The following is a 26219-nucleotide window of genomic DNA, read 5'->3' as shown; positions in this document are numbered from 1 at the left end:
CAAACACTCCTGCCTCCACTCTTCGACAGTGAAATTGTAAACCGCCAAATCATCACTGCCACTTGGTCTCATACGACCGGCGTTCCTGTTGAAAAGATTAGTAAACAAGCCGACAAATTTTCTGATTTCGGACCACCGACCCGAAATCATATCGGCGTTTCGCTCTGTACTCCCAACGAGCGTATAGAACGTCTCCCTAACCTTTGTCCAAAAAACCTTGCTTTTTTGGTAGTCGGCTGCAAAATGAATAATTAAATTAGATTTTCAGTTAACTTTTTTAATTAACTATTTTTTTAAAAATCATTATTAAAAACGTTAAAACAATTACCGCAACGCCGATCCTCAGAAATGACTATCCAAGCCCGACACAAGGCTTCCTTCTCATCCGATGACCACGGAGTGGTTTTCCGTTTCATCCTCGGAGTCGAAGCCGGTCCCGGCCCGTCCGTTGCAAGTTGTTTTTTTCGGTGGACGCGTCTTCTTGCTCCCGTAGCATCACCGTGTGATTCTTGTGTCTCCGGAACAACAAAGTTAGGAGACGGTTGTATGTTGGATTGTTGAAAGCCGGATGTTTCTTGCGACCCCGAAAAAAACATCGATTGGTCTGGTGACGACCATAAATCGTCGTAACTATAACCTGAATCTAGGTTTGGGTACCAATTTCCAGACATGTTTTTAAAAAAAAGTTTGGAAGAGGGGCTGATTTTGGGTTTTTTTTTGAAGTTGTGGTAATTGTTTTATGTGATTTTGGGTGTGGTAATTGTTTTAGGTGATATTGGGTTTATATATAGGAAGAATAATTTTTTTTTATTAAATTAAAGAGCCCAACGGCTCATTTGTGTACACTCCAACGGCTATGTCACGCACCCCAATGCTCCTTTACGCCACCTTTCTCCCGCGACCCCCCTTGCGCCTGCTTTGAATTCCGCGCTCGCGCCCCTCTCGCGCCCTGGTGGTGTGGTGCTCGCGCCTGGGGGCGCGAGCGGAGGGGCTCTCGCGCCCCCGCTGAAGCCCCACACCCCTCAGCCTCATAAGTGTACATCCAAAGTGTGGTCAAAAAGCATGATGGTGAGGGTAAATTATATGAGTATGGTTTAAATGAGTCATGTAGTTGTCTAAAGTCACATTATTATGAGCTACACCAACCTCCTATCATTTCTATTTCCTATTATTAATTGCAATGGACCCCCTTCCTTTCCAATACTGGCCACACCTCATTTGTGTGGGTGTCTCTATAGACAAAACTGATCAAATTTATTTAATTGGTCATATTTGTTTTAATGAATCAAAAGTGGTTTGGCCTAAACCACGTGTTTTTAGTATATAAGTACTAAGCAAGATCATGAAACCTTAAAAAGAAAATTGATTGAAATTGTTATATCTGAAATTGATAGGACATGGGTTCTTTTGTCATTTATGTCACAAGTAAATTTTATTATTTTGTATTCGGATTTAAATAAATCAATATGATCTACCTTAGAGTCGTGCGTTGGTTAAATGGGAAGGGTTGCAATGAAAACTTGATCATTTGAACGGAGAAAACTTTTATAACCCAGTTGTATAACAATCATTTTTTTTATTTTTAATCACCGTGTAATATATGTTATTATCATCACATTAAACAAAAAAATTAATGAAAATTTTGGTTTACCCACGAGTTTACTATGTGTAACAAACATTGATGTGTGTGTTATGTGTGTAACAATCAAAACAATACACAAAGTATAACTCGTAGGTAAATTAAATTTTCTTTTGTTAATTTTTGTTTTACGTGATTATAATAACATATATCAAATTGTCTTAGAAAAAAAATTGATTGTTACAGTGAATTTTAACTTAAGTGTGTTTTCATTGTCACATGCCCTTGATTAAATAATTACCAATTGCATAACTGAGATTGTAACTTAGGGGATTTAAATGTGAGTTGTTTAGTGTGAACTCTTTCAAAATCTTCTAAACCCTGGTTGATTAAGTTTAACCCTTTTAAAACTTGCATCGAGCCAAAGTTAAACCTAAATTGAACCTTATTTAATAAACAAGTTCAATCATGTTATCACGCTGACAATTAAGTTTGATAAAATTCATTATCATAAACAAAGTCTAAATAATAATATTACTGATATGATATAAAATTCCATAACAAATAATGATACAAAATGTTATATAAAATTATAATTATAAGTATATATGAAATTAATTATATATACACATAAAAATAACTAAATAACAGATATTTGAGTCGAGTGTTAGTCGAACTCTATTTTCTAAAATTACGTTTTTTTAACAGTTAACTTTTTATCTATCCCGTTGTCTTAAATGAAACTAGAATCCAGTACCATTTGAATTGAATGTGATATACATTTGCTACTATATTAAGTTAGTGGTTGTTTCTAAAATTACTGTTAAATTTTTATTTTTAAACATACGATTTCTTTTTCCGCAGACACACAATATACTCAATATCCACTTTACTCTCAAAATCACTGCACCTACACTCCATGAGATTTGAACTCACATCCACTTGATTGGGACAAAGTTTTAAGCATAGTTGAGCTAAAAACTCATGTTTATATTTCATATGCTTTATTACAAAATGTCTGTGGGAATATCCCTTGGAATGATAAATATCAATATGGTATATTGTATTCAGAAATAGGGGTGACAATTTATATTAAATACAAGTGGGCCATTGTCATTGATCACATGCTTATCAAATAGCATATCAACAAGAGATAAAAAACAACTACTCCATTTGTAAATCATAAGGATGCTTCCGGTCTAAGGCATATTTAAACTCCATCTAGCTTTTTTTTATTATATACAAAAAAATATTATTTATGCATTTGTGTCCGGTACCATTTATTTGAACTTCGTCTTGATAACATGTGTTTTATAGCTATTTAAGGGTGAGACATACATATTTGATACATTCTTCATAAAAATTTAAAAAAATTTCATGATAAAACCCAATAATCGACTTCAACAAAAACCACATGACTTCAAACGACTTTTCAACAAATTATTCAAACAATTGTTCAATCAAACAATGTGTAGAACTTCATAATTAATCATTGTTTCAAGTGATTTCTTCTACAATACGATGAGCACAAATAACACAATGAACATGGCAAAATTGTTAACATATCCATTGATTTATTCAATACTTTTCCATATTTTTTTTGTTCGATTATAGTGAAGATATCCATAAAGAAAGATGGGAGGTGGAGTAGAGTACTACGACACCACTAAATGCTCAAAACATGATTAAAGTCGACTGAAAACTGAAAAGTAGATGATACATGAGCTACATATATGTAACTCATTAAGCCACACATATATAACATATTCAATCTACATATATGTAACTCATTATTTAAATATATATAGACATATATCTTATGAATAATTTCATATATATTATTCCTCTAAACATGTATATTTTCATGTTAATATTGTTATGGTTACACATATGTAATCTACTAGTTTACATATATGTGAATGATTGTGTACACGATTATGTAAATCAATTGGTGTTCATGTGTTTTGAGATTCTAGTAGTCGACCTTCAAGTTTTTCTTCCTCCATATTTTTCTTTTGATAATATAATATATGAAAAAATGGTGTGATTTGGAGAGTTGATTTTGTTACATAAAATGAATGTAATATTAGATAGGAGAGAAAATGAAAATATTTAGGAGATCTATATTATTGATGATGCAAAAAAACTAAAAAAAACTCAATTTACCCAATATATATTGAATATACCCCCAACCCTTTTGACTAAAACCACTAACATCCATATATTTATGAAATTGGCCATTAATTGGTTTCAACATTTAATCAATCAAGATCAATAGATGTAATTGGTTTTCTTAAAAAAAAACTTGTTTGATCATGTATAGTTTCTTAGCAAGAAACTAAAAACCAATATTTGATAAACTAAAAACATTTGCATTGAAATAACTTATTTGAGAAAAACCATTTCAGTAGACGTAAAAGTATACATTAATAAGGTAATTTAATGTTTGGCCCATTATAGTGATCATTCTTTTTTGCTTTGACCACAAGTCACATATTGATTATGTCATTCTAAGAGCACTTACATTGAATTCTTTATCTATAGATTTTTATCTATAGATTGAAATGGTGAATATAGGTATATAAAATGAAATACTAATCTCAAAAAATGTTAACATACAAATTTTTTTTATAAAAAACGTTAGTTTTTAAGGGTTTCTTTAAGTTCTTAAATAATTTTACAGTTCTGTAATGATACTCATATATATAACATAGAGAAAACTCATATTAGTCTCTAAAATTTGTTAATCTTTTAAAAGTCTTATGTATCTCATTCTTTGTATTTATCTCTATTTAATTAAGTAATACTTATTATTATTTTTTAATTATATTCTTTCTTTCTTTCACTCACAAATATGGAGTTTGTGAGATAGGGAACGACTAATGACTCTATGCATAGGAAACAAGAGTCGAGTCCTAAGTATTTTTAATTTTATGATGCCCGATGGAACGGAATTATACGTCAAAAACTAAAAAAAAATTCTTAAGTCATAATGATAAGTTTAATACGGAAGTCGACATAGATACTCTAAAAACACGTTAAACTGTGAAATTCTTAATAAAACTTAAACGAGAGTATAAAACATTTCTTATGAAATCAATATTTTGTCTAATCAGACTTTACATAAGATTTTACAAGTGTTATATATGTGCATAAATTTCAAGAATCAAGGAACAACATTAAAATATAAAAATAAAAAATCAAAGTGATATGAGCCCGACAGAATTTATTTAATATAGTTACTTTTGATTGATAATATTGACCCTGAGATAGTTTGTCCTTAGCACAATTTCTTCTGACACTAGTTCACGAGCTTTTTGGGAAGTAAAGCAAAATGTCACATTGTCATGCATATAGATAGATTCCCCATATGTTACGTAACACTGCCCAACAAACCTCCACACACAACCCTACAACACATTCTTTTTCCCTAGCAAATGTTTAGCAACTAACTCATTATTAATTATAACAAGAAAAAAAAGTGATTTTTCTTTTTTATCATGAATAATTTTACTACTAAAAAAGATTATCTCCATACTTTGTACATCTATCCTGTTCTTGATAGAGAAGTTAGAATATTGAGTCGGGTGGCGAACTTGACAATGACATGTACTCGACGAATTTGTACCCTCGGTACACGAGTCTAGATACCCGGATATGACATGGTTATGTGACATTAACAACAATCTTTTAGAGCATTCACATCCCATTCTATATATTTTCCTTATAATTTAGCTAAAAAACACCATTTCATAAATCTATCTATCATTTTTCAAAATTCTTTCACATTCTATTCCCTATTCATATCCATAAATTAATTCTTTATTATTTTTTTCTCTTTTGTCTTATTATATAGTAAATGGTGATTGGGAGATATGTGATATATTATATGGTATGGATAAAAAATGAGTCCCTATATATAGGGATTTAATTCGGTTGCCATATAACTCATCCATATAATAAAGAATGGATTGGAGATGTGATTTTGATGGTTTTCTTAAAATTTACCCTAAATTATATGGGTTTGACAACTTTAGAGAATGAGTTGAGAATGCTTTTATATGTTATATTTGTATCCACCAATTGAGTGACACTATATATTTTTAGACATTGACGCCATATATAAGCACAAAAGACACAGAACTCTTAAGAATTCGAAGTTGTTTTAGATTTTAGTATGAGCTATTAAGATTTGAGATATTATTTACGTGATTATATTGTGCATTTATGTTAATCTCGCCAACTAGCAACCATTAAAGGCATGTTTGATGACGACACGACTGAAAGTCTGATGTGTGACAACGGATTCATGATCATGATGATATAACCTTAAAAAATGTATTTATAGAAATAAAGTCCGAAACACAACCGAAGAATCACCTATACAATAGTTAAGTCTTAAAGTTCGATTTTTTCCTTATACAACACACAAAAACTTGCTACTTTCTACATGTTATTGTTTTAATGGATGTAGTCAAGAATCTAACATTAACATCCTCAATATGGCAAGAACTTTATAATGGCTGTTCTAAAGTTTAATACTAACAAACACTACAAAGGACTAAAATTGACTATTGGACATCAACTTTTTAAATTTTATTTAAGAGGGAAAAATAATTCAGAAATCTCAAAAAATGACAAAAACATAAAAAGATGAAAGAGAAGATAATGAAAGGAGTGAAAGAGGTGATAGAGAAGGGCTTTAAATTTAGGCAGTTAAGACTTTAGAGTGAATCCAAAAGCAGCAATGTACAACTTGCATTACCAGTGACATGTTGGAACACATGATTTGCCTATCAAAAAGGAAGAAGCCATGAGGGTATTTTTGTAATTTCACAATACTACAAAAGCAAAAACACACACCCTTATTACTGTCTCTTTGCACCCTCTTCTCTCTCTCATCTTCAAGATTCAAGAAAAGACCAACATATCTCTCACTATGATTGAGTAAAAACATAGATATGTATCAAATTTTATATCTTTCAACTTTTTGCTAGTGATTTTTTTTACACTAGATAACAATAGTGATGATCTTGAATCTTGAGGATCCTCTTGTTGTTTCAACGAGGGGACTTGCAATTTCCTCACACACCCATTAACCAAAACATCAAGAAAACCATAAAGATTTAATCTTTTTCCAATTTCCTCACACACCAATTAACCAAAACATCAAGAAAACCATAAAGATTCAATATTTTTTCCAATTTCCTCACACACCAATTAACCAAAACATCAAGAAAACCATAAAGATTCAATATTTTTTCCAATTTCCTCACACACCCATTACCCAAAACATCAAGAAACCCATAAAAATTGAATCTTTTTGCAATTTCTCACATACCCATTACCCAAAACACCAAAAAAAAACATAAAAATTGAATCTTTTTGCAATTTCAAACATACCCACAAAGATTTTCTTGCTAAATATCAACATTTGCAAAGATGAGGAAACATGGGTGGCAACTTCCTTACCATCCTCTTCAGGTACTCAAAATCTTTACTTTTTTAGGGTTTTTAAAATTTTGTAACTTGATGCTTTAATTGTCATTAATTGTCATTAATTTTGGCAGGTGGTAGCTGTATCTGTGTTTTTAGTATTGGGTTTTGGTTTCTATGTGTTCTTTGCTCCATTTGTTGGTAAAAAGATGTACCAGTATATTGTAATGGGGATCTACACCCCTCTTGTAAGTTTCTAACTATTAAAGTTTTAATCTTTGTGCCAAATATTAAAGATCTGTGTGTTTTTTTTTTTGAAGAAGTAAACTATGATTTTGATTGTTAAAAATATGAATTTGTTTGCAAAATTGAACTAGTTTTATGTACTAATTAATGGGTTCTTTCTGTTTTGTGTTTCCAATTATTAAAGTTTCAATTTTGATGCTAAAATATTAAGGATCTGTGTCTAATTTTGTGTTAAAAATCTGACTTTGGTGGTTAATTTCAACTAATTTTTATGTAATTTTTAATGGGTTCTTTCTGTTTTGTGTTATTTGTGAACAATTTTGTGTTCTTAATTATTAAAGTTTCAATTTTGATGCCAAAATGTTAGATCTGTGTCTAATTTTGTGTTAAAAATCTGATTTTGATTGTAAAATTGAACTAATTTAATGTTTTTTTATATATATTTTTGTGTGATTTGTGAATAATTTTGCTAGATTATATCTGCATTCGGGTTGTATATATGGTGTGCGGGTGCGGATCCGGCAGATCCAGGTGTTTTCAAGTCGAAAAAGTATACGAAAACCCTGAGTAATAAAATGAGTGGTAGGGTTAAAGAATCTAAACTTGGTGCGGGATCGACTTCATCGATACAAGATGCAAATGCGGCAAGTGTTGGAGGTAAATCTTCAGTCAAGAACACGAAGAATCAAGATTCAAGAACTGAAGATAATGTGTCGGAAACTGAAAAAACCGGGTCAAGACCGTCTTGGTTTTGGGCTTTGATTCCTTGTGGTTTGATGTACCATTGCTGCTCAAGTTCAAATGATGAATCTTCTGAACTTCAAAATAGTGAAGATGGCATGTTTTACTGTAGTCTGTGTGAAGTTGAGGTAAATTTTTTGCTGTAAAACCTAAAAAGAATTAAAGAGTTAACCCATCAAGTAAAAACTTCAAAGGTTGTTATAAAATTATAAATTCTTCAGTTCTAAATATATACTGAACATGGCCCATATATTTATTATTTTCAAAGACATTTAACCTTAACCTGTGCACATTTAATATCGTGTAAACTGAACATGACCCGTGTAACAAATTTATCTAAATGTGTCGATTGGATTGACGGGTTGACCTTACATAATATATATTTTTATTATAATTTTTAACGGGTTGACATGTCGACCCATTTTAACAAGTCAATTCGAGCACGACCTGTATATTAAGAAGGTTTCGGTATGGCAAGGTTTTGGTTTCGACCTTATCAAATATATTTTTTTTATTATAATTTTAAACGGGGTGTGACGGTTTAACCCATTTTAATTAAAAAGATCAAACATGTCACTCCGAACACGAAAAATTTACTAAACAGGCCAGAAATGACAGCCCAAAACCTTATTACTTTCGAATCATGTCAAGAATGCCACCTCTAGAAAAGCAAGTAACTTCTGTAAAAATATTAAGTTTTTTCACTAAAGATTTGGGAGTTTGCGGAATTAATTAATTTAGCATCTAAAATATATGTACATTATTGGTTTTCTGTAGGTTTTCAAGTACAGCAAGCATTGTAGAGTTTGTGACAAATGTGTCGATCGCTTCGATCATCATTGCAGGGTATGTACTATGCAAGAATAAAGAATCATAATCATGTAAAAACTCGACATTTGATAATATATTAATTATTATTTTGCAGTGGTTGAATAACTGTGTCGGCAAGAAGAACTACACAAAGTTCTTTACTCTTATGATCTCCGCTCTTCTCCTAGTAAGACAGAATTGTCGTATTGACTTTAGTCAATTTTGGTCAAACAGTCAAACATTGACAAGTGTTATTACTTTTGTGAAAATGTAGCTCGTACTTCAATGGTCAACGGGGATTGTCGTGTTGATATGTTGTTTTCTTGATCACAAAAGATTCAGTTTAGACATTGCTACCAAATTGGGAAGCAGTTTCTCTTTAGTGCCTTATGTTATAGTCGTGGTGAGTGTCGATCGCCGAATGTCTAAAATACCCTTCACCAACGACAAATTTTTTAAAACTTTTTATTTAAACTGTGACAGGGAGTGTGCACGATTTTGGCTATGATCGCAACGTTGCCACTTGTTCAGCTTTTCTTCTTTCACATTCTTCTAATAAAGAAGGTATATTACTATATTTCATATTATTCATTAACATTTTTGAATAATATTAATATAGCCATGTTCAATGCAGGGAATAAGCACATATGATTACATTATAGCATTGAGAGAGCAAGAACAACAAGGCCTCGGTGGTCAACAAAGTCCGCAAATGTCACCAGCGAGCTCCATCACCGGTTTAAGTAGCGCGAGCTCGTTTAATAATTTTCGTCAAGGATCTTGGTGTACGCCCCCTCGTTTGTTTGTTGAAGATCAGGTAGTTTCCATTTTGTTGGTAAATTACTAAAAATAAAATATTTATTCAATTAGGAAAATTTGGTACTAATACGTGTCTTGATTGCGCAAATCAGTAATAAAATGTATACTGATTTATATTCTGCTTGTAACTTAAAAGTTGGTTGCTAAATATGCAAAAAAGCTTATAGCTTGTTTCTGTTTTGTACAGTTTTTGGCCCGTTAGAGATAAAGCGTAACCCAAATCGACCCGATCCTAACTAAAAGAAGTATATTAAATAACATATATCTTTTTTGCAGTATGATGTAGTTCCACCGGACACCGGTTCAGTTAGCTCACTGGGTAAGAAGACAGTCGATGAGCCCGTTAAGAAAAAGAACCCTGCAGCCGTCAAGATCAGCCTGTGGGCATTGGCCCGTTTGAACGCAGAAGAAGTATCAAAAGCCGCAGCTGAAGCCCGAAAGAAGTCCAAAATCATCCAGCCCGTTTCACGAAAAGACACCCAACAAACCGGCCCGTACGGGCTCGAACACGATCACAGCATCGGAAGCAGCGAACGCCGGTTATTCTCAAAACTCGACAGTAGCCGAAGACGAGGAAGCAGCAAACGGATCCGTCTTCCAGAGCATTCACATCCTGCAGAACAGCCATCATTAACGGGCCTGGCCCCGTTGCAGCTGGAGGCCCGTAGCGTTTTCAGGCCCATGGGCTCAACGGGCATAGTGGAATCGTCACCCGATAGTAGTTTGGACTCGCGCTCACCCGATATCCATCCGGTTAGGATATCTTCGGAAACGGATGAGGCTAGGAAACCGATGGGTGGGGCCCACGAGAGGCCCGGGGTAATGCCGTTGTCTAGATCGACTAGTGACGGGTATGACGCCTCGGGTGGGGAGGATAGTGACAGGGTCCCGACACGGTTGGTTCAAAGGTCGGGAATGTGGAGCGCGCGGTTGTTTAGTAGTGAACAAGATGAAATGATAGCAAGATTGAAGATGGCATCTTCTTCAAGATCAACTTCTAGTTATGGAAAATGAAAGATACAAAAAAATGGTCATTTTTGTAATTTTTTTATTTGTTAGGGTTGGATTTGAAAGTTAGAATTTTGACAAGTTGTGGAGTATGTGGATGAAATGAGTAAATTGGGAAAAGATGATAATATTGATGTAAACAAGAAACAAGTGATTTAAGGCTTTTTAATGATATGTGAAAGCTTTAAATTGGATTGTAATTTGTTCAAATCCTTGATAGATAACTTGTATTGATGAATATATTATTATGCAACTGCTCTTGCCAAAACAGTCAAGTCGGGTCGGAAGCGAGTAGTATCGGGTTCGGGTTAAAACAAGTTGTTTTAAAACATGTGTTTACTACTCTCTTCATCTTATTTAAAACCTTGCTTGTATTCATGAATGTACTTTCGTTTTTAGAGGGCGCGCTCGACTGCTCGTGTTCGTTTGTAGAACTTTACAAGAGCAAATAATGAAAATGAACATTTAACGTGTGTGTGTTCTTTTAGAGGTCCACGTCTTCTTATGCGACACGTCCTTTCATAACGGCACAGTGTGTCCGTCGCTTCCTGATTCTTCCCAGTTAAAGAAATAACATTAACCCAAAAGAGCGAAAAAATTAGGATCGTGTTCGAGAATCGCCTAAAATGTAAGAACAAGTTTGCAACTCGAAGATGTGGTATGATTTATTCTAATCCCATCTGGTTGGTTTCTTCAAATTCTGAAGTATATGTTTTAAGTCATAGTTGGTTATGATTTATGAAGTTACTATATGTCTTGTATTTAATTTTTGAACTTATATGTTATTTATGTTTAAAACAAATATTATTTCTGAGAAAAATAATCAAAGAAGTCGTAGTATGGTGGTAAGTATTCTCGCCTGTCACATGGGTGACCCGGGTTCGATCCCCGGCAACGGCTTTTAGTTTTTTTAACATATATTTTTTTAATTTATGAACTCAACTGTGAACCAGATACAAGGAGTTTAAAACAGCTATAACTATTTAACTACGCATCATTTTTTTTGTCACAACAAATCAACATTCAACAGTGGGCCATGCTACGTTAAAAGTTGTTTCACGCAAAGTGACCACACACGGAAAAACGTGTCTTGAGTGACAACCAACACGTGTTAATACCAGTTGCTTTCCTAGCGCTTGAGGCTGCGAGCAGAAATCATGAGAAACAAGATATGGATCAAAACCATAAAACAAGAAACGAGTAGAGGAAGAACAAGATGATATCACCAAATAATCTTGGATTTCTTCACGAGATTTACAAGTCGGATTCTTAACGAGAGAGACCGAAAACCTATCTTCAACCACAAACATTTTCGATAATCGAAAGGCTCCTTATTCACTAGGAACCTATGCCCATGAACAAACCGGACTTTCCTGCCACTATCTAACTAGACTACAAGTACAAACCATACATCTAAACCGTCAAATAATTACAATAATCATGAATCCTAGAACGATGACAAATATCGATGACTGAAGCCGACGTAAAAAACAACATCAACATGACACAATAGATTTTAGTTATTCGCCTTGACCTATATATGACAAAGTTAAAAATATTGTTACATAGTAACTTACTGATGTTCAATGCAAATAAAATAGTGAGAAGATGAATCTTATACAAAAGTTTATATATATATTGTTTGTATAAAAATAATAAAAAAATAAATTTTATAATATTATACAAAGTACATGCAAACAAGTCGTTGTAGTATAGTGGTAAGTATTCCCGCCTGTCACGCGGGTGACCCGGGTTTGATCCCCGGCAATGGCGTTTTTTTTAACGTTTAATCTACGGCAACGGCGTATAATCACTTCCCATCTGGCCATCTTATAAGTTCAAAGTTTATAATTCATCTATTTTTCTGTTACTTTTTTAACACAACTAAAGAGCAAACTGAACATGAAGTTCAAAACAACTATTACTATAATCATACAATTTACTACTTTTTCCTGTTATTTAACATATGGTGAAGCAGTTAAAGCATACAAAACCGATTCATAGTAAATATTAGACGTGTTGAAATATGTTTAAGTTCAATTCGTATAATCAAAATATTGTGTTAAATATTGTACGTTTTAGTTTCAATATTTTGTGCTTGTTCTGTTAATGGGCTTGAAGCTGATCTAATGGACTTATAGCTGATGGGCTTGGATAACTATTGGGCTTAAGGTGTCATTTGAAGCATAGTCTGGGCATATATGGCTTCATCTTCTTATACCGGAAACAGTAAGCGAGAATAGATAATAATCAAAGCATCTTCTTCAATGCTGGCATCTTGAAAACCCTAGTTCTTGTCATACGAGTTTATCTCTTTCATCTTTATGAACTCGTATCTTCTTGTATATTGATCATTGTTGTCATCATGTTGGTGATAGCTGTGAAGGTTATTTTGGCGAGTATTTAGAGTTAGATCCTACTGTTAATAAAAACCAATATTCCTAATAATAATAATAATAATAATAATAATATGTTTGATCTTTTACAAAGAAAAAGAGGTGGCTTTATTATTACATTCACCATTGATGGGCTTAGTATATAATTACATATATTACAATGTATCTTAATAATCAAGCTTCACATTACACACCAAAACTATACACAAATTATTGTTATTCAAGCTTCCACAATTTGGGCCTTCTCATCAATTGCCAATTCACCATGGAAAGCCTTACAATAGCTATACAACACTGCGGTCGCAACAGTTATGTGGCGCAAATACGACGTCAGCTAGATCGAACCAAACATCATAGCAAACAACTCATACCCAGAGCCACTTAACGAACGGACACCATCCGACAACACCCATACCGATATCCAAACAAAAGATACAAAATACAAAAACAATAACAACGAAACCGCTCTCATCCCCTTCACTAAACACGAGCTCCTTCTAAAAGCCAAAATCCCAGATTTTGATTCGACCACGGCCACCACTAAAGCCAACCACCAATTCACATGGAAATATGTTACAAGTACGATAATAATACCCGCAGATAACCACGTGAACGATGAACCTCTTGTTGTAGCAACAATAAAATATATCATTCCCACGACGAGAATGAGAAGACTGTGTGCTATGACACCAGTTGTGACGACAGGGATGAAGGAGGATGTTAGAGACTTGACTGCAGTGAAAGCCTCTAACATCCTCCTTCTATACCATGATCTCTCCAGTAAGCCAGGTAACATAAGGTTGACCTGTTTACTGGAGAGACCATGGTGTGTGCTGTAGCAAGTGTTGTAGGTGATCATTGCTACAGCACACATGGAGAGTAAGTAAACGCTTAGGATATGAAAAATGTTAGAGAATGTTATGGAATTCACATTGAAGTGATCCAAGGCGAATGATGGACCCGAGGTGATGAGGGAAGTAGAGAGGGGGAGGAAGAGGAGGGATAAGGTGATGAAGATGTAGGTCCCAGCAGAGCCCAGTTGGACCCGCAAGACTCACCTTGAAGAGGGACGTCTGCGCAAAGACCAACTGGTTCCGCAGGACCCACCATGCTCAGAGATGAAGACCTTACGCGCAGTACGCAAGCTGTTCCCGCAGGAAAAGCCTCCCAATGGTGAAGTTCCCCGCCTGTTCCCGCAGCTGCGGATACAAGCCATCAGGGAAGGCTACCCGCACTAATAGCAAGGCTACACGCACAAGGCACTAACTCTCAATAATTCAGTAATGTCACCTGAAGAAGGAATGAGCAAGGCGGGAATACTCCCGCCCAAATGAGCCAGTCCGTACGCTTCTGGAAGATATTTTGTACTATACCTGCCAAGGTATGGACAAAATAGACAAGATCTGACCAAAGCAGCCCATGAACCAATCACAGGGTGACAGCTCATTGACAACAGTACGACGAGCAGCACGCTCTAGTACTTACTACTCACCAACCCTCATCGTGGCACGTATATAGCCTGCAGTTGGTGGAAAAGGAATAGTACACAGCCGGCCATGTCACTATTAGCCGCTGCCTACCCACCAACCACCAGCATGGCACGTGCGTAGCCCACAGTTGGTAGAAAAGGAATATTATACAGCTGGCTGTACCTGCTTGGAAACCTACCTTCGGCTATAAATACTCCAACATCTTGGAACGGTATCATTATCTTATCATATACTATCATATACCATCACATATCTTATTTGCTCTAGCTATTTCTCTTAATATACATTTATATTCAGAGCAATCTAGTCTGATTCTCACGCCGGAGGGTGGTCACAAGGAGGTACCCCCCCCCCTTCTCAGTGACGAGCTCACGGTGTCTGTTTTGCGGGTCATCAGAAGAATAACCATCTTTGCCGGACCTAACCCTCGTGGGAAACATCTATTTCACCCCCAGATTATCCGTAATCTGCCCGGGGTCACTTAGTGTTTCTTCAAGGAGGGATAAGGTGATGAAGTGAGTGTAGTTGGATGTGAGGATTGTTTCCGATTTGGAGATAATGTCGGTAAGGTTTGGTTTACGCGCGGGTGGTGTTTTGGTTTCCATGGAGGTGGTGGATCACGGTGGTTAATGGTGGTGTGAAGTATTGGTGAATGAGTTATGTTGGTTTGAAATAGTTGGTGTGTGTTATAAGGTGTTTACTGGTCAGGTGGGATGTGAATTGGTCTTTGGTTAAACATTCAACAAATTAGAATGCAAGCTTAGCTTTTATATAATTATTTAACACTCTTTGATCCAATTATTTACGTTTTGAGATTTATATATTTGTAAGTCACTTAAGAAATTGATTAAACAAAGATGGTGAGTTACATTCTTTTTTATTTCCAATCTGAAAATGACATAAAAAGTCAATATGGCTTCTTCCAAGCTCTCATCAAGCCATCATTCATGATTATGGACTAAATGACTAATTTAAAAAAATTAAGTATGGTATGTATTAGATTTTTAGACTATTATTGTTAAAGGAATAATATTAATTTTATTTGTTTTTCATATATGGTAGGTTTCAAGAGAGCACAAGCTGAATCTGATAGGGCCGATAGTAATACATTGTGTGGGGCGGAGTAAGGGCCCTTATTCGCCGCTATGAGTCGTCTGGCGGTAAATACTTTCTGATTAGTGAAAATCGTTGGGTTCAATCTATTGTTCTGATTAGTGAAAATCGTGGGGCGGAGTACGGGTTCTTCTTGTAATCATAACCGGGTGTAGGATTAGTGAAAATCGTTGATTTCAATCTATTGTTTAGATTGGTCTTGACAAAATTCAGCTACTACGGTTTGCATTTCATTATCAATCCATCGGTTTTTTGGTTTTCTTGGACTGTTGATATATAACTAAATAGTTTTATGTGCATTGGTGATTACTGTGATATCTTGAATTTGCTCTTAGTTTAGATTGATCAGGTCAACATAGCATATTCAACATGGTTTTTAGTATTCACAAACTTTGATGTATAAAGACCCGGAGTGAGTGAGAGAATGTTTTGCAGAGTGGAAAGGAAAGAGAAAAGACGTGTAATCTGCAAGTCTATATGGGCGGAAAAACCGACAAGGGTGAACCCCCCCCCCCCAATAGGTGGGGCGACGAGTATTTGTCGTCGATCCATTTTTTATAATAATATTATTTTAATATGTTGTGTGTGTAATATATATACATATGTATTTATATTGGGTTACAACACCACTACACCTCTAAAAACAAAAATTCTCCATTTGTTGACTATGCGTCACATGTCACATATCCCCAACAAAAGCACTCTGGATCTAATCAAAATAGTTTTTATGTGCCAATTTTGGATGGAATACCGGTACCGAACCGATATTGGTGCCTGAAGAAGCACGGGTCCAAACCCGAGTATGTTAGATCAGTATTCCATCGGGTATGGGTGATGAAACAGGAATTAGGTTAACAGAGGTCTAGGTCTAGCAATTCCGACGACGATGACCTGCAAAACAAAACCACCGTGAGCTCGTTACGGGAAGGACAATAGTGGGGGTCTTCCCGTAACCACCATCCGGCGTTAATAAGTACAGTTCTTTAAGAGAGAAAAGTACTTAAGTGATTTATGTAATATGTCAAGTATGAATGAATACATCATGATGATGAGTTTGGTATTTATAGCCGGTGGTTGTAAGAATGTGACTGGTGGAGCTGTCCTTTTCTAGAAGATGCCCATTCTACATGAATCACGTGGTAGGGTTTAGTAGGAACTGATAGCTAGCCATGTGCATAGTTATAACAAATTATCCAGTTGTCATCCTCTGATTGGTTACCCTATCACGTGTTATTTACGAAGGAGGGAATGTCCCTTTCAGGGAATATTTTAATTAGTCTTCTAGAAGGAAGTTAGTTACAACCGTTTTACTGGCGTCATCCTCCCTATCTTCCGTATTTGGGAGGCTTCCGCACATGCGGGGAGTTCTTTACCTTTTAAGTTAATTATTTGAACTTGTGTTCCTTTGGTGCTTATCCTGCATTCATTATGTGGGTACTGCGAATGACCCGCGGATGTCTTCTAAGGAAGTTCTAAATGATTCGCGAGTATTCGAGGCTTTTTGTTGCCCTACCTCTATAGTTCCAAATATTTTAAATTCAATTTTTTTGAGATACGAGGTTTTCAGGATCGGTACCGGTAGGCGGTACGTCACCTCTAATAAGTAATAATTACCAACGCAAAAAAGAAATCACACAAAAGTCAAAAAGTCAACACACCGACACGCATCTCCTTCGTTCCTTCATCCCCAATCTTAACAAACACACACACACACACACACACACACACACATCTCTGTATCATCTTTCAAATCTCAATCAATCAATTCTCCATTCTAATCATCACATTTCTACAAACCCAGCTGCAATTAACTCCATTTCCATCTTAATCACTATGCAATTAATCTAATTCCCATTACATCATATTATTATTATTCACTAATTATGGAAACCCCAGATCCACACCCATTCGAATCAACCCGACCCACGCCCACTTTCCACTCCACATCCGCCTTACAAATCCTTAACGAAACCATCAGAATCCTACGCTTCAATCTCACCGGTTTCATTTCAATCGGATCCATATTAATCTGTCCCGTTTCAGCTCTATTATTATCTAATATCCTAGTCGACGATGCCGTCGTTAAAACCTTCCAAACCCACCTCGTTTCCGTCGCTAATTCGTCAGGTATTCAATTAACCCCAATCTTGTCACTATCTTGTCGCAAATTAGCTGAAACCCTTGTCGCTAATGTAATGTGCTTCCCCTTATACATCACGTTGTTATTAATATCCAAAGCAGCCGTCGTGTACACCGTCGACTCTACTTATTCCCGTAAAACGTTCGATTCGTCGAAATTCTATATCGTTTTTCGAAAGATTTGGACACGGGTCGTTTTGACGTATTTGTTGGTATGCACGGTGATCACGGGTTGTGTCGGGTTGTTTCTCGTGTTCGTTTACGGTATTAGCAGTGTGCTTTCGGTTGTCGGGGTGACATCGGATTTAATAACATATGTTGTGATATTATTCGGGTTGTTGTTTTCGGTTTTTTTTGCGAATGCGGTTATAATTTGCGATCTGTCGATGGTGATATCGGTTTTGGAAGACGTGTCGGGTTCCGAGGCTTTATTAAGGTCTAGTGTGTTGATTCGGGGACAGACGCAAGTGGGTTTGATGATATTTCTCGGGTCGACGATTGGGATGGCGTTTATCGAGGGGTTATTTGAGCACCGGGTGAAGACGTTGAGTTATGGAGACGGGTCTTCGAGGATATGGGAAGGGCCGCTTTTGGTGGTGATGTATAGTTTCGTTGTGCTTATTGATTTTATGATGAGTGCGGTTTTTTACTTTAGTTGTAAGTCGTATAGTTTGGAACACGCGGCGTCGAGTGTTGAGTGTCAGTCGGTTTTGGAAGTGATGACTGACTCGCCTGCAGCTCCGGTTGTTGAATAATGTTACAAGGTAGTTAATTTTGTATGAGTATGAGGATTTTTTAGATTAATGGACTCGGTTTTGGAGGCGGGTGAAGGTGCGCAGCGTTTAAAAGCTCGGTAGCTTCGATCTTTGATGAAAAAGATTACATTTTGCGGGTTCTTTTTAACGTTTTTGTTTCGATTTAGAGTTAGATAAGTTGTTTCTTGATTTGTTGTGGTATGGAAAATGATATGAACTTATAGTGATAGTTGTTTTTAGAACTTTATGTACCATTTGTTACAGAGTTGAGTTCATAAATTTATACAAAAAGAGATGAATTTATATAAATTTTGAAGTGTTTTACGGAGTATGTTCCTTTGAGTGTCAGTCGGTTTTGGAGGCGATGACTGACTCGCCTGCAGCTCCGGTTGTTGAATAATAGAGGGTAGTGAATTTTGTATGATTATGTGAGCCGCTGGATTTTTAGATTAATGGACTCGACTTTTGGAGGCGGGTGAAGGTGCGCAGCGTTTAAAAGCTCGGGAGCTTTGATCTTTGATGAAAAAGATTATATTTTGCGGGTTCTTTTTTGTGTTTTTGTTTCGATTTAGAGTTGTAGCTGTTTTGAACATTATGTACCATTTATTGCAGAGTTGAGTTCATAAATTTATACAAAAAAAGATGAATTTATATAAACTTTGGACTGAGAAGATGCATGTTCTTTATTTATGTTTATGTATTATTTTAATTTTTTTTTGAAGTAAAAAATCTAAACGCCTTGCCGAGAATCGAACCCGGGTCACCCGGTTGACAGACGGGAATACTTACCACTATACTACAACGACTTGTTTTGATTCTTTTGTGTAGAATATAATATTCAGTATGTTTTATGTAAAATCATTTATGTAAATTTCTTTGTATGATCAAGATTTGTTTGAATATATTTGTCAACATCAGTATAGTACGATGTATTTAACCTTCTCATATATTGGCGAACCGAATAACTAAAATCGATGGTTTCAATAAGTTGTAATGATGGTGATGAATAAATGTAACTATCGTCACGTTTCTAAAATCGACTATGTACAAAACATTTTTCGGAAACGTGTACATAAATACGTGTTCCGGTGTACTTGTCTTTTTTGTGTTGTTTTATTATATCTTTGGAATTAACACCCTTAACCTGCAGCTTTATGAGTTTATCTCTAAGTACAAACTCCAAATAAATACTTAGTGTTAGTTACATTGTTCACATACATGACACAATGCTTAAGTGTAGACAACCAGATAGGACAAACATACGATCCTCTTCGTTTTTGGGAAATTAAGATGAAAACAATCATTCATTCTATCGACACATTTTCCATTTAGAAAAAAATAGTTATGATTGGGTGCGGGACGATCTTTGGGACATCTTAAGGCGAGCTGGGATATCAGCTAAAAAGGAAGCCCCCGTAAACTTCCTTACAGTCCCCACGGAAGGGAGATCCACTCTACGACCGGCAGATTTGCTCGTCTTTGGTTGGGCCGGGGGAAAACACGCTTGTGTTGACCTCACAGGGGTATCTCCTTTAGCTGGTTTGAGGGATAATGGGTTTGTAGCTGGGCAAGCAATGAAAAGGGCTGAAACGAAGAAGGTGGAGAAACATGCTAAAGCCTGCGAAGAGAACCAACATGTTTTTGTCCCTCTGGCTTTTGATACCTTTGGCTCCTTGGCACCGAAGCTATCCGTTTCCTAACCAGGGTCCAACGGGTTGTGCATAGCAATGTGTCGACTCCAAAGGGGCAGGGATATGTCTTTAGCAGGTTAGGGTTTGCAATTCAGAAAGGGGTGGCGGTACAGCTTGTTGCCCGCCTACCTGCTATGTTAATATCTATGTTTCTATATAATGAGAAAATTTAAACACTAATTAATACTTAAAGTTAAGTTATTTATTTTAAACGCGTAGCTGGGTCTCTATCCCGAGGGCCGTTTGCAAACCAAAACGAACCCCTTCCTATGTAGTAATATTACTCACAAAAGTTGCTTGTACAAAATAAATTCGAACAAAGCAAAGCTTTAAACTCAAGAATTGTGTAGAGGCCGCGCGAACGCAGGCCTCTACTGCCACAAATTATGACGTAGGCTCGACCACTTAGGCCGACCTTAAGCAGGTACCCCTCCTAAGTGCAATGGAGGTCACCAACCTAGGCCATGGGTCTTCTTGATCGCCCATTAACCCCGTCCAGGTAAGTAAGTAATCTGGTTGCCCATTCCCCTAATTATAATACACGCCTACTCACCTATATCTTCCCTCTGGCGATGTGGGAATCTAGAATAATAAAGCCACCTATTTTTCTCTGTAAAAGATTAAACAGAACATTATTAGTATTTCCTTTATTAAAATAAAATTTTTTTTTCATATATTTCGACATTAAGTGACTTTGTTCACAGTAACAATGTTTAAGTGTATGCAGGAAAACTAAACATTAAATAAACTTGTCATCACTTGTTTCCATCCCGAAATATGAATTTGAATGACATAATTGAAAATCACTTGTCATGGACCTTCTCGGGACCGTCAAGATTCTCATTTCTTCTATTTACTTAAACATTGAGACATTGAGTTATCGTGATTACTCGATCAGATCACATATTCCAATTTTAGAAATCCAGAGTGAAACGATGAGGATGTAAGGGATAATCTTAATCATACCATTATTGTTCAAACACTTGTTATTAGCTGCAAAATCTTATGGTCTTCCTTTAAGACCGTTTGTGGAGCATTCTTGCCAGCATTTATCGCTGGATTATTTGAGAATCGTGTGAAAACATTGAGTTACGGAGACTGGTCTTCAAGAATACGGGAAGGACTACTTTTGGTGATAATGTATGGTTTCATGATGATTGAGGTTTTTTTCTTCAGTTGCTACTTGCTAGTCTTATAGTTTGGAAAACGCGTCTAATATTGAGTATGAATCGGTTTTTTATGCTTTAACTGCTTCACCATATGGTCAATAACAGAAAAAAAGTAGTATATTGTATGATTATAGTAATAGTTGTTTTGAACTTCATGTTCAATTCTCTCTTTAGTTAAGTTACAAAATTAACAGGAAAAAAAAAAGATGAATTTATAAACTTTGAACTTATAAAATGTGAAGTGATTATACGCCGTTGCCGTAGATTGAACATTCAAAAAAAATACGCCGTTGCCGGGGATCGAACCCAGGTCACCCACGTAACAGGCAGGAATACTTACCACTATACTACTACGACTGGTTTTGATAATTTAGTTCAGATAATGGTATTCAAATTACATAGAAAACTGTTTGAAAACAGGTCAAATAAATATCTTCTATATATCATTTGTATGATATAACAAGTAATTAATCATACTCAATGCATTGAATAATAAGAGTTGCTACATACACAAAAGTAAGGTTCTCAATTTAGGTCTTTTTAACACGGAATCAAACCATTAGATCTTAGAAAGTTTAGTAAAATTTTAGGTTAAAAAACCAAAACTTTTACCCATATATTAATTTGTTTTTATTAAAATAATTAGATTAGACAAAAATATTAATTTTTCTTATTTATATAACCCTGTCAATTCCAAGGCGTAAACCAGAGTACCAAACCTTAAAACTCAGCCTTTCAGACTGTAGCCTATAAACTGAACCAATTCACTTCTAGAAGTGACTAGTGGCACTAGGTTGATGGTTTATCCGCGTTCCTGAGTTTCATTGAGTAAAGGAGGGTGGAAAAAATAGTTGTCTTCCCGAGTTTCATTTAAAAAGATAAAGACGGAAAATAAAAATATGTGTTCTTGGGTTTCATTAAAGAAAAGAGAAGGAGATAGAGGGATAAAAAGAAAGAAGAAAATGAGTAGAAAAAACTCTTTCAAATAGGAAAGAATGAGAAGAAAATAAAGGTTAGGAGAAAAAAGAAGAGAGGAAAAAATATAAAATAGAAAGGAAACGAAAAGTTTTTTTTTTGTTTCTCTTATTTGTGTTTCCGAATAGGAAAGAAATAAAAGAGAGAGAGAAAAAATATGGTGTTCTCGAGTTTCATTTAAAAAGAGATATAGAGAAAACTAAGAAAATATGTGTTTTCTAATTTAATTAAGGGTGCAATATGTGGATTTGTTTCATGGAAGTAAAAAAAGGAAGGGAAAGAAAAAGAGTAGAATTAGAAAGAAGTCTTCCCATACATTTTATTTCCCTTAGACTTGATCAGTGTAGTGGGGCGACAAATCTTCACATTTGGAGCGATTTAAGGCGGTAACACCCTCCTCTCTCGGCGATAAGTGGGCTGAAGGGGGGGGGGATTTTTGGGCTACACCACCACTAGAGGTGCGTAAACCGGTTTAAAACTCAAAATCGATTTGGTTGAAATCGGTTCGGTTTGGTCCACAAAAGTCAAGACCGGTTTCGGTTCGCGTTCAAACCGGTTTCTTGACTAGGTTACGATCGTTTTCAGTTCATATTTTGACCTTGGCCGGTTTTGGCTCGGTAAACCGGTTTGGAACCGGCTTTGGTGAACAAAATTACAAAATGGTTCCGAACCTAAGGTTTCAATCAGTTCCAAACCGGTTTCTACATAATCGGTTTCGGTTTGATTTTCGAGGTTGGTTCGGTTAACCGGTTTATTTACCCACATCTAAACACCATTACATCCTTAAATTAAAAATAATGTCCCTGATAACATGACGCTACGTGTCAAAATTTTTCCCTATATTATAACCGTCACTACACATGACGTTAAATGAACTCGGGAACACATGTAATTTAGCAGACCACGTCAACGGTTCGTCAACAAATATCCACTTACGCTAATTACCAACAAATCAATCAATAAATATCCAGTGACAAATCAATCCACAGTTCACTCTAGAACCAGCCTCCATGGAAGATAACGACTGGGAAACCATCCAACCATCAAGCTCCGATGAAGCCGATTCAGACACCGTACTTCTCACCAATTTCACAGACCCAGATGACCAATATCAACAACCACCACAAGAACCACCATCATCTGAGTCATCTACAACAAACCCACATGAGATAATCGACCGTGAGTTGCCACAGCCAGTTGAAGCTACACGTTTGGGGGTTTTGAGCTCTTGGGTTCGAAGTAGAATTGGGGTTTGGTCGGTTTTTGCGACGGTGGGTGCGTTTGTGACGGTGACTGTGTACGCTAATCGGTGGCGGCGGAGGCGGAGGATGGTGGAGAATGGTGACAAGGAGAAGCTGGTGGTTATGTTGAAGCACAAAGATGAGGTTTGTGTTCCGTTTGTCCCCGTTTGTGTTCCGTTAGGATACCCAATTGTTATCTTCGTTGATGCTTAATGATCCATGTCCAACATTTTGAAACGAAGGTCAATAACCTTCTTGCCAATCAAAATTGTAGGGACCCGCCCCATACCCGGTATTAGTCCCTCCAAAATTAGAGGAACCCGCCCCATACCCGGTATTAGTCCCTCCAAAATTGGAGGGACCCGCCCCATACCCGGCAGTAGGGCCTTCGACATTGGAGGGACCCGCCCCTGATCATCATCGTTAACAGCGTTTGCCCGAAGGTTATCGACCTTCGTTTCAAAATTAGACGTCGGCTAAGTTTCATAACGGAACACAAACGGGGACAAACGGGGTTTGGAAGTTGCTCCTCTTAATCCTCCATTGGCAGCGAAGGAATAGGTCCCAATGATTGAACCTCACCTGCCAATGGAGGATCCTAATCCATATTGTTCCTAATCCTTTGGTGGCAGGAAAGGATACACCATTTACCTTTTTCTTTTGACTTTCCCCGTTTTCCTTTTTTTTTGTAAATACTTACCATTTTGAAAAAAATTCGAGGTTAGTTGGTTAATAATATTATGCACACCAAGTGTTTGATAATATGCCATAGTGAGTTAGATATATTGATAATCTTGCACTCATACAAACATAGCTTTTTGAATCATTTGAGTGAGCTCCGAGTGATAAAAAGCTCGAAACGAGTCGAGCCCGAGCTTCAAATAAAGCTCGTTTAGTTTAGTTATCGAGCCTGAGCTTGAGCGTTGTGTTTTTTTAAGTTTTTCCTCTTTTGGACTTGTATGCAGTGTTATAGCGATTAAGATTAATCGGAGCGGACTTTAATGTATAATTTTCAATTTTATATACAGAGACACATTTTTATTTGTAATTTACAGTTTTATTATACATAAACACATTTTGGTCGGAAATAGGCTTGAATCTCGCTGGAAACAGCTGGTTTTCGATAGAATCTCGCGGGAAACCGCTAATTTTGGACCGAATCTCGCCGAAAAAACCGCTGATTTTGTCAGAATCTCGCCGAAAATCGTAGATTTTGGCCGGATTTGACCATTGACCGATTAGCGCAAAATTAATTAGTGAAGTGGGGACTGGCGATTAATTGGGGATTAATCGATGCCTAGTCGGCATTTTTGCAACACTGCTTGTATGTATTAAGTTTACATTGCACAATCAAGCTTGAGCCGAGCTTTGGCTCGTAAAAGGTATTTTTTTTCGAAATATATATAAAAATAATTAAAAATGTATATAAATTAATTAATAGATCATAAACGAGCCAAGCCCAAACTTGAAAAAACAATTCATGAGCAGAGCTTGAGCTTTAGAACGAGCTCATTCTCGGTTTGGTTTGTTTATACTCCTCAAATATGTGTTGTGTGTACCTTATGGTTGTTGTACACTTTGGAACTCGGTTGATTATATTAACATTGTGCACTTTGACACTTTACTGGATTTTAATGTTTTGATTGATCCGATTTTTATCTACTTAAAAGAGGTGGTTAATCGGTTACTTTTGCCTCTTAATCACATGTATATCAAGTAACGTGTGCTGTTTTACGCCCAAAGCATACAATTAATGAGTTTACCGATCTGTTTTGCAGAAAATAAGACAGCTTTTGATCCAAATAGACCGATTGAATGCAATGCTATCAGCTCGACGAAGGGTTCCAGTGATTCGGGTTGTGGTTGATAACCCAGTGGTGATCGGTCCAAGGTTAAGCTGAATGGCAACTCGACACTCGCCTGTAAGTTGCAGAATTATAACAAGGTTAAGAGTTGGACCGTGGTTTAGCTCGTACATATTGAATGTTCGGTTCATGAACTATGTTATCTATATGTTGTGCATTGAGTGGCATGTATATTGTTTACAAATAGCCTTTTATTTGGAGTCTGAGTCGAGTCGAATTCCTTATGTATAAATGTGCTCATACTGTCTTTTTTTGAGTGCTCAAAACCTACATTTGTATTTTCATTGTCTTTTAGAAAGTATAATAGTTGTTTTACGACTGTCTATTATGGTATTAGTAGAATAATGAGGTTAAGTATTATACGATATAAAAACGTCGAATACAGATCAATAAACATGTATGATATTTATGATTAATATTAAGTTATAAACAGATTGTGAATATTAATGAATAACTTACAACATATGCACAAGAAAATTACAAATTGTTGGAGTAAATATCTCTTAAAATGTATTATTTTTAATAACCATTTTTTATAAACATTGTCAAACTAAATCACATTATATAATATATCAGTTTTTATAAAGTTTTGATCATACAGAAGTAAAATAATGAGTTGGGTGCATTTTAGGAGCATGGAGAGACAAGCCTAAAGATTTTTATTTTATTTTTTATTAAAGACATGTTGTATGGTGTATATTGTGAGACCAAGCTACCAACCAACTCAAGTTACTTCCAACTCAAAA

At 35.9% G+C, this 26219-nt stretch overlaps 4 protein-coding genes and 2 non-coding genes across 6 annotated transcripts; 4 read left to right on the top strand and 2 right to left on the bottom strand.

The window, feature by feature from the left end:
- The first annotated feature begins 6244 nt into the window (after window positions 1-6244).
- LOC143540770 (putative protein S-acyltransferase 22) lies at window positions 6245-11007 on the top strand. The gene is made up of 9 exons (XM_077033742.1): window positions 6245-7063; window positions 7150-7263; window positions 7735-8130; window positions 8780-8848; window positions 8928-8999; window positions 9087-9215; window positions 9296-9376; window positions 9447-9629; window positions 9908-11007. The coding sequence occupies exons 1-9, from the start codon at window positions 7022-7024 to the stop codon at window positions 10643-10645; spliced, it is 1824 nt and encodes a 607-aa protein (XP_076889857.1). The 5' UTR covers window positions 6245-7021; the 3' UTR covers window positions 10646-11007.
- Window positions 11008-12340: 1333 nt separating this feature from the next.
- Window positions 12341-12412, top strand: TRNAD-GUC (transfer RNA aspartic acid (anticodon GUC)). Its single transcript has one exon. It is a non-coding gene; the product is annotated as a tRNA-Asp (tRNA).
- An 843-nt stretch (window positions 12413-13255) lies between these two features.
- On the bottom strand, window positions 13256-13894 carry LOC143540753 (uncharacterized). Its single transcript, XM_077033732.1, has 2 exons — window positions 13451-13894; window positions 13256-13369 (listed from the first exon to the last, which is right to left on the bottom strand). The coding sequence occupies exons 1-2, from the start codon at window positions 13892-13894 to the stop codon at window positions 13256-13258; spliced, it is 558 nt and encodes a 185-aa protein (XP_076889847.1).
- A 3627-nt stretch (window positions 13895-17521) lies between these two features.
- LOC143540752 (uncharacterized) lies at window positions 17522-18817 on the top strand. Its single transcript, XM_077033731.1, has one exon. The coding sequence runs from the start codon at window positions 17522-17524 to the stop codon at window positions 18530-18532; it is 1011 nt and encodes a 336-aa protein (XP_076889846.1). The 3' UTR covers window positions 18533-18817.
- Window positions 18818-20569: 1752 nt separating this feature from the next.
- On the bottom strand, window positions 20570-20730 carry LOC143540776 (U1 spliceosomal RNA). The gene has a single exon (XR_013136644.1). It is a non-coding gene; the product is annotated as a U1 spliceosomal RNA (small nuclear RNA).
- Window positions 20731-23341: 2611 nt separating this feature from the next.
- LOC143540735 (uncharacterized) lies at window positions 23342-25707 on the top strand. The gene is made up of 2 exons (XM_077033717.1): window positions 23342-23752; window positions 25387-25707. The coding sequence occupies exons 1-2, from the start codon at window positions 23378-23380 to the stop codon at window positions 25507-25509; spliced, it is 498 nt and encodes a 165-aa protein (XP_076889832.1). The 5' UTR covers window positions 23342-23377; the 3' UTR covers window positions 25510-25707.
- The last annotated feature ends 512 nt before the right edge of the window (window positions 25708-26219 follow it).

Source organism: Bidens hawaiensis, unplaced genomic scaffold (genome assembly GCF_021521415.1).
Source record: "Bidens hawaiensis isolate Kalapana, Puna unplaced genomic scaffold, B.hawaiensis_p1.1 tig00012328_1, whole genome shotgun sequence".
In the NCBI taxonomy this organism is placed as follows: Eukaryota; Viridiplantae; Streptophyta; class Magnoliopsida; order Asterales; family Asteraceae; genus Bidens; species Bidens hawaiensis.
The sequence above is the reverse complement of the archived record's forward strand: the minus strand, read 5'-3'. Positions and strand labels throughout refer to the sequence as shown.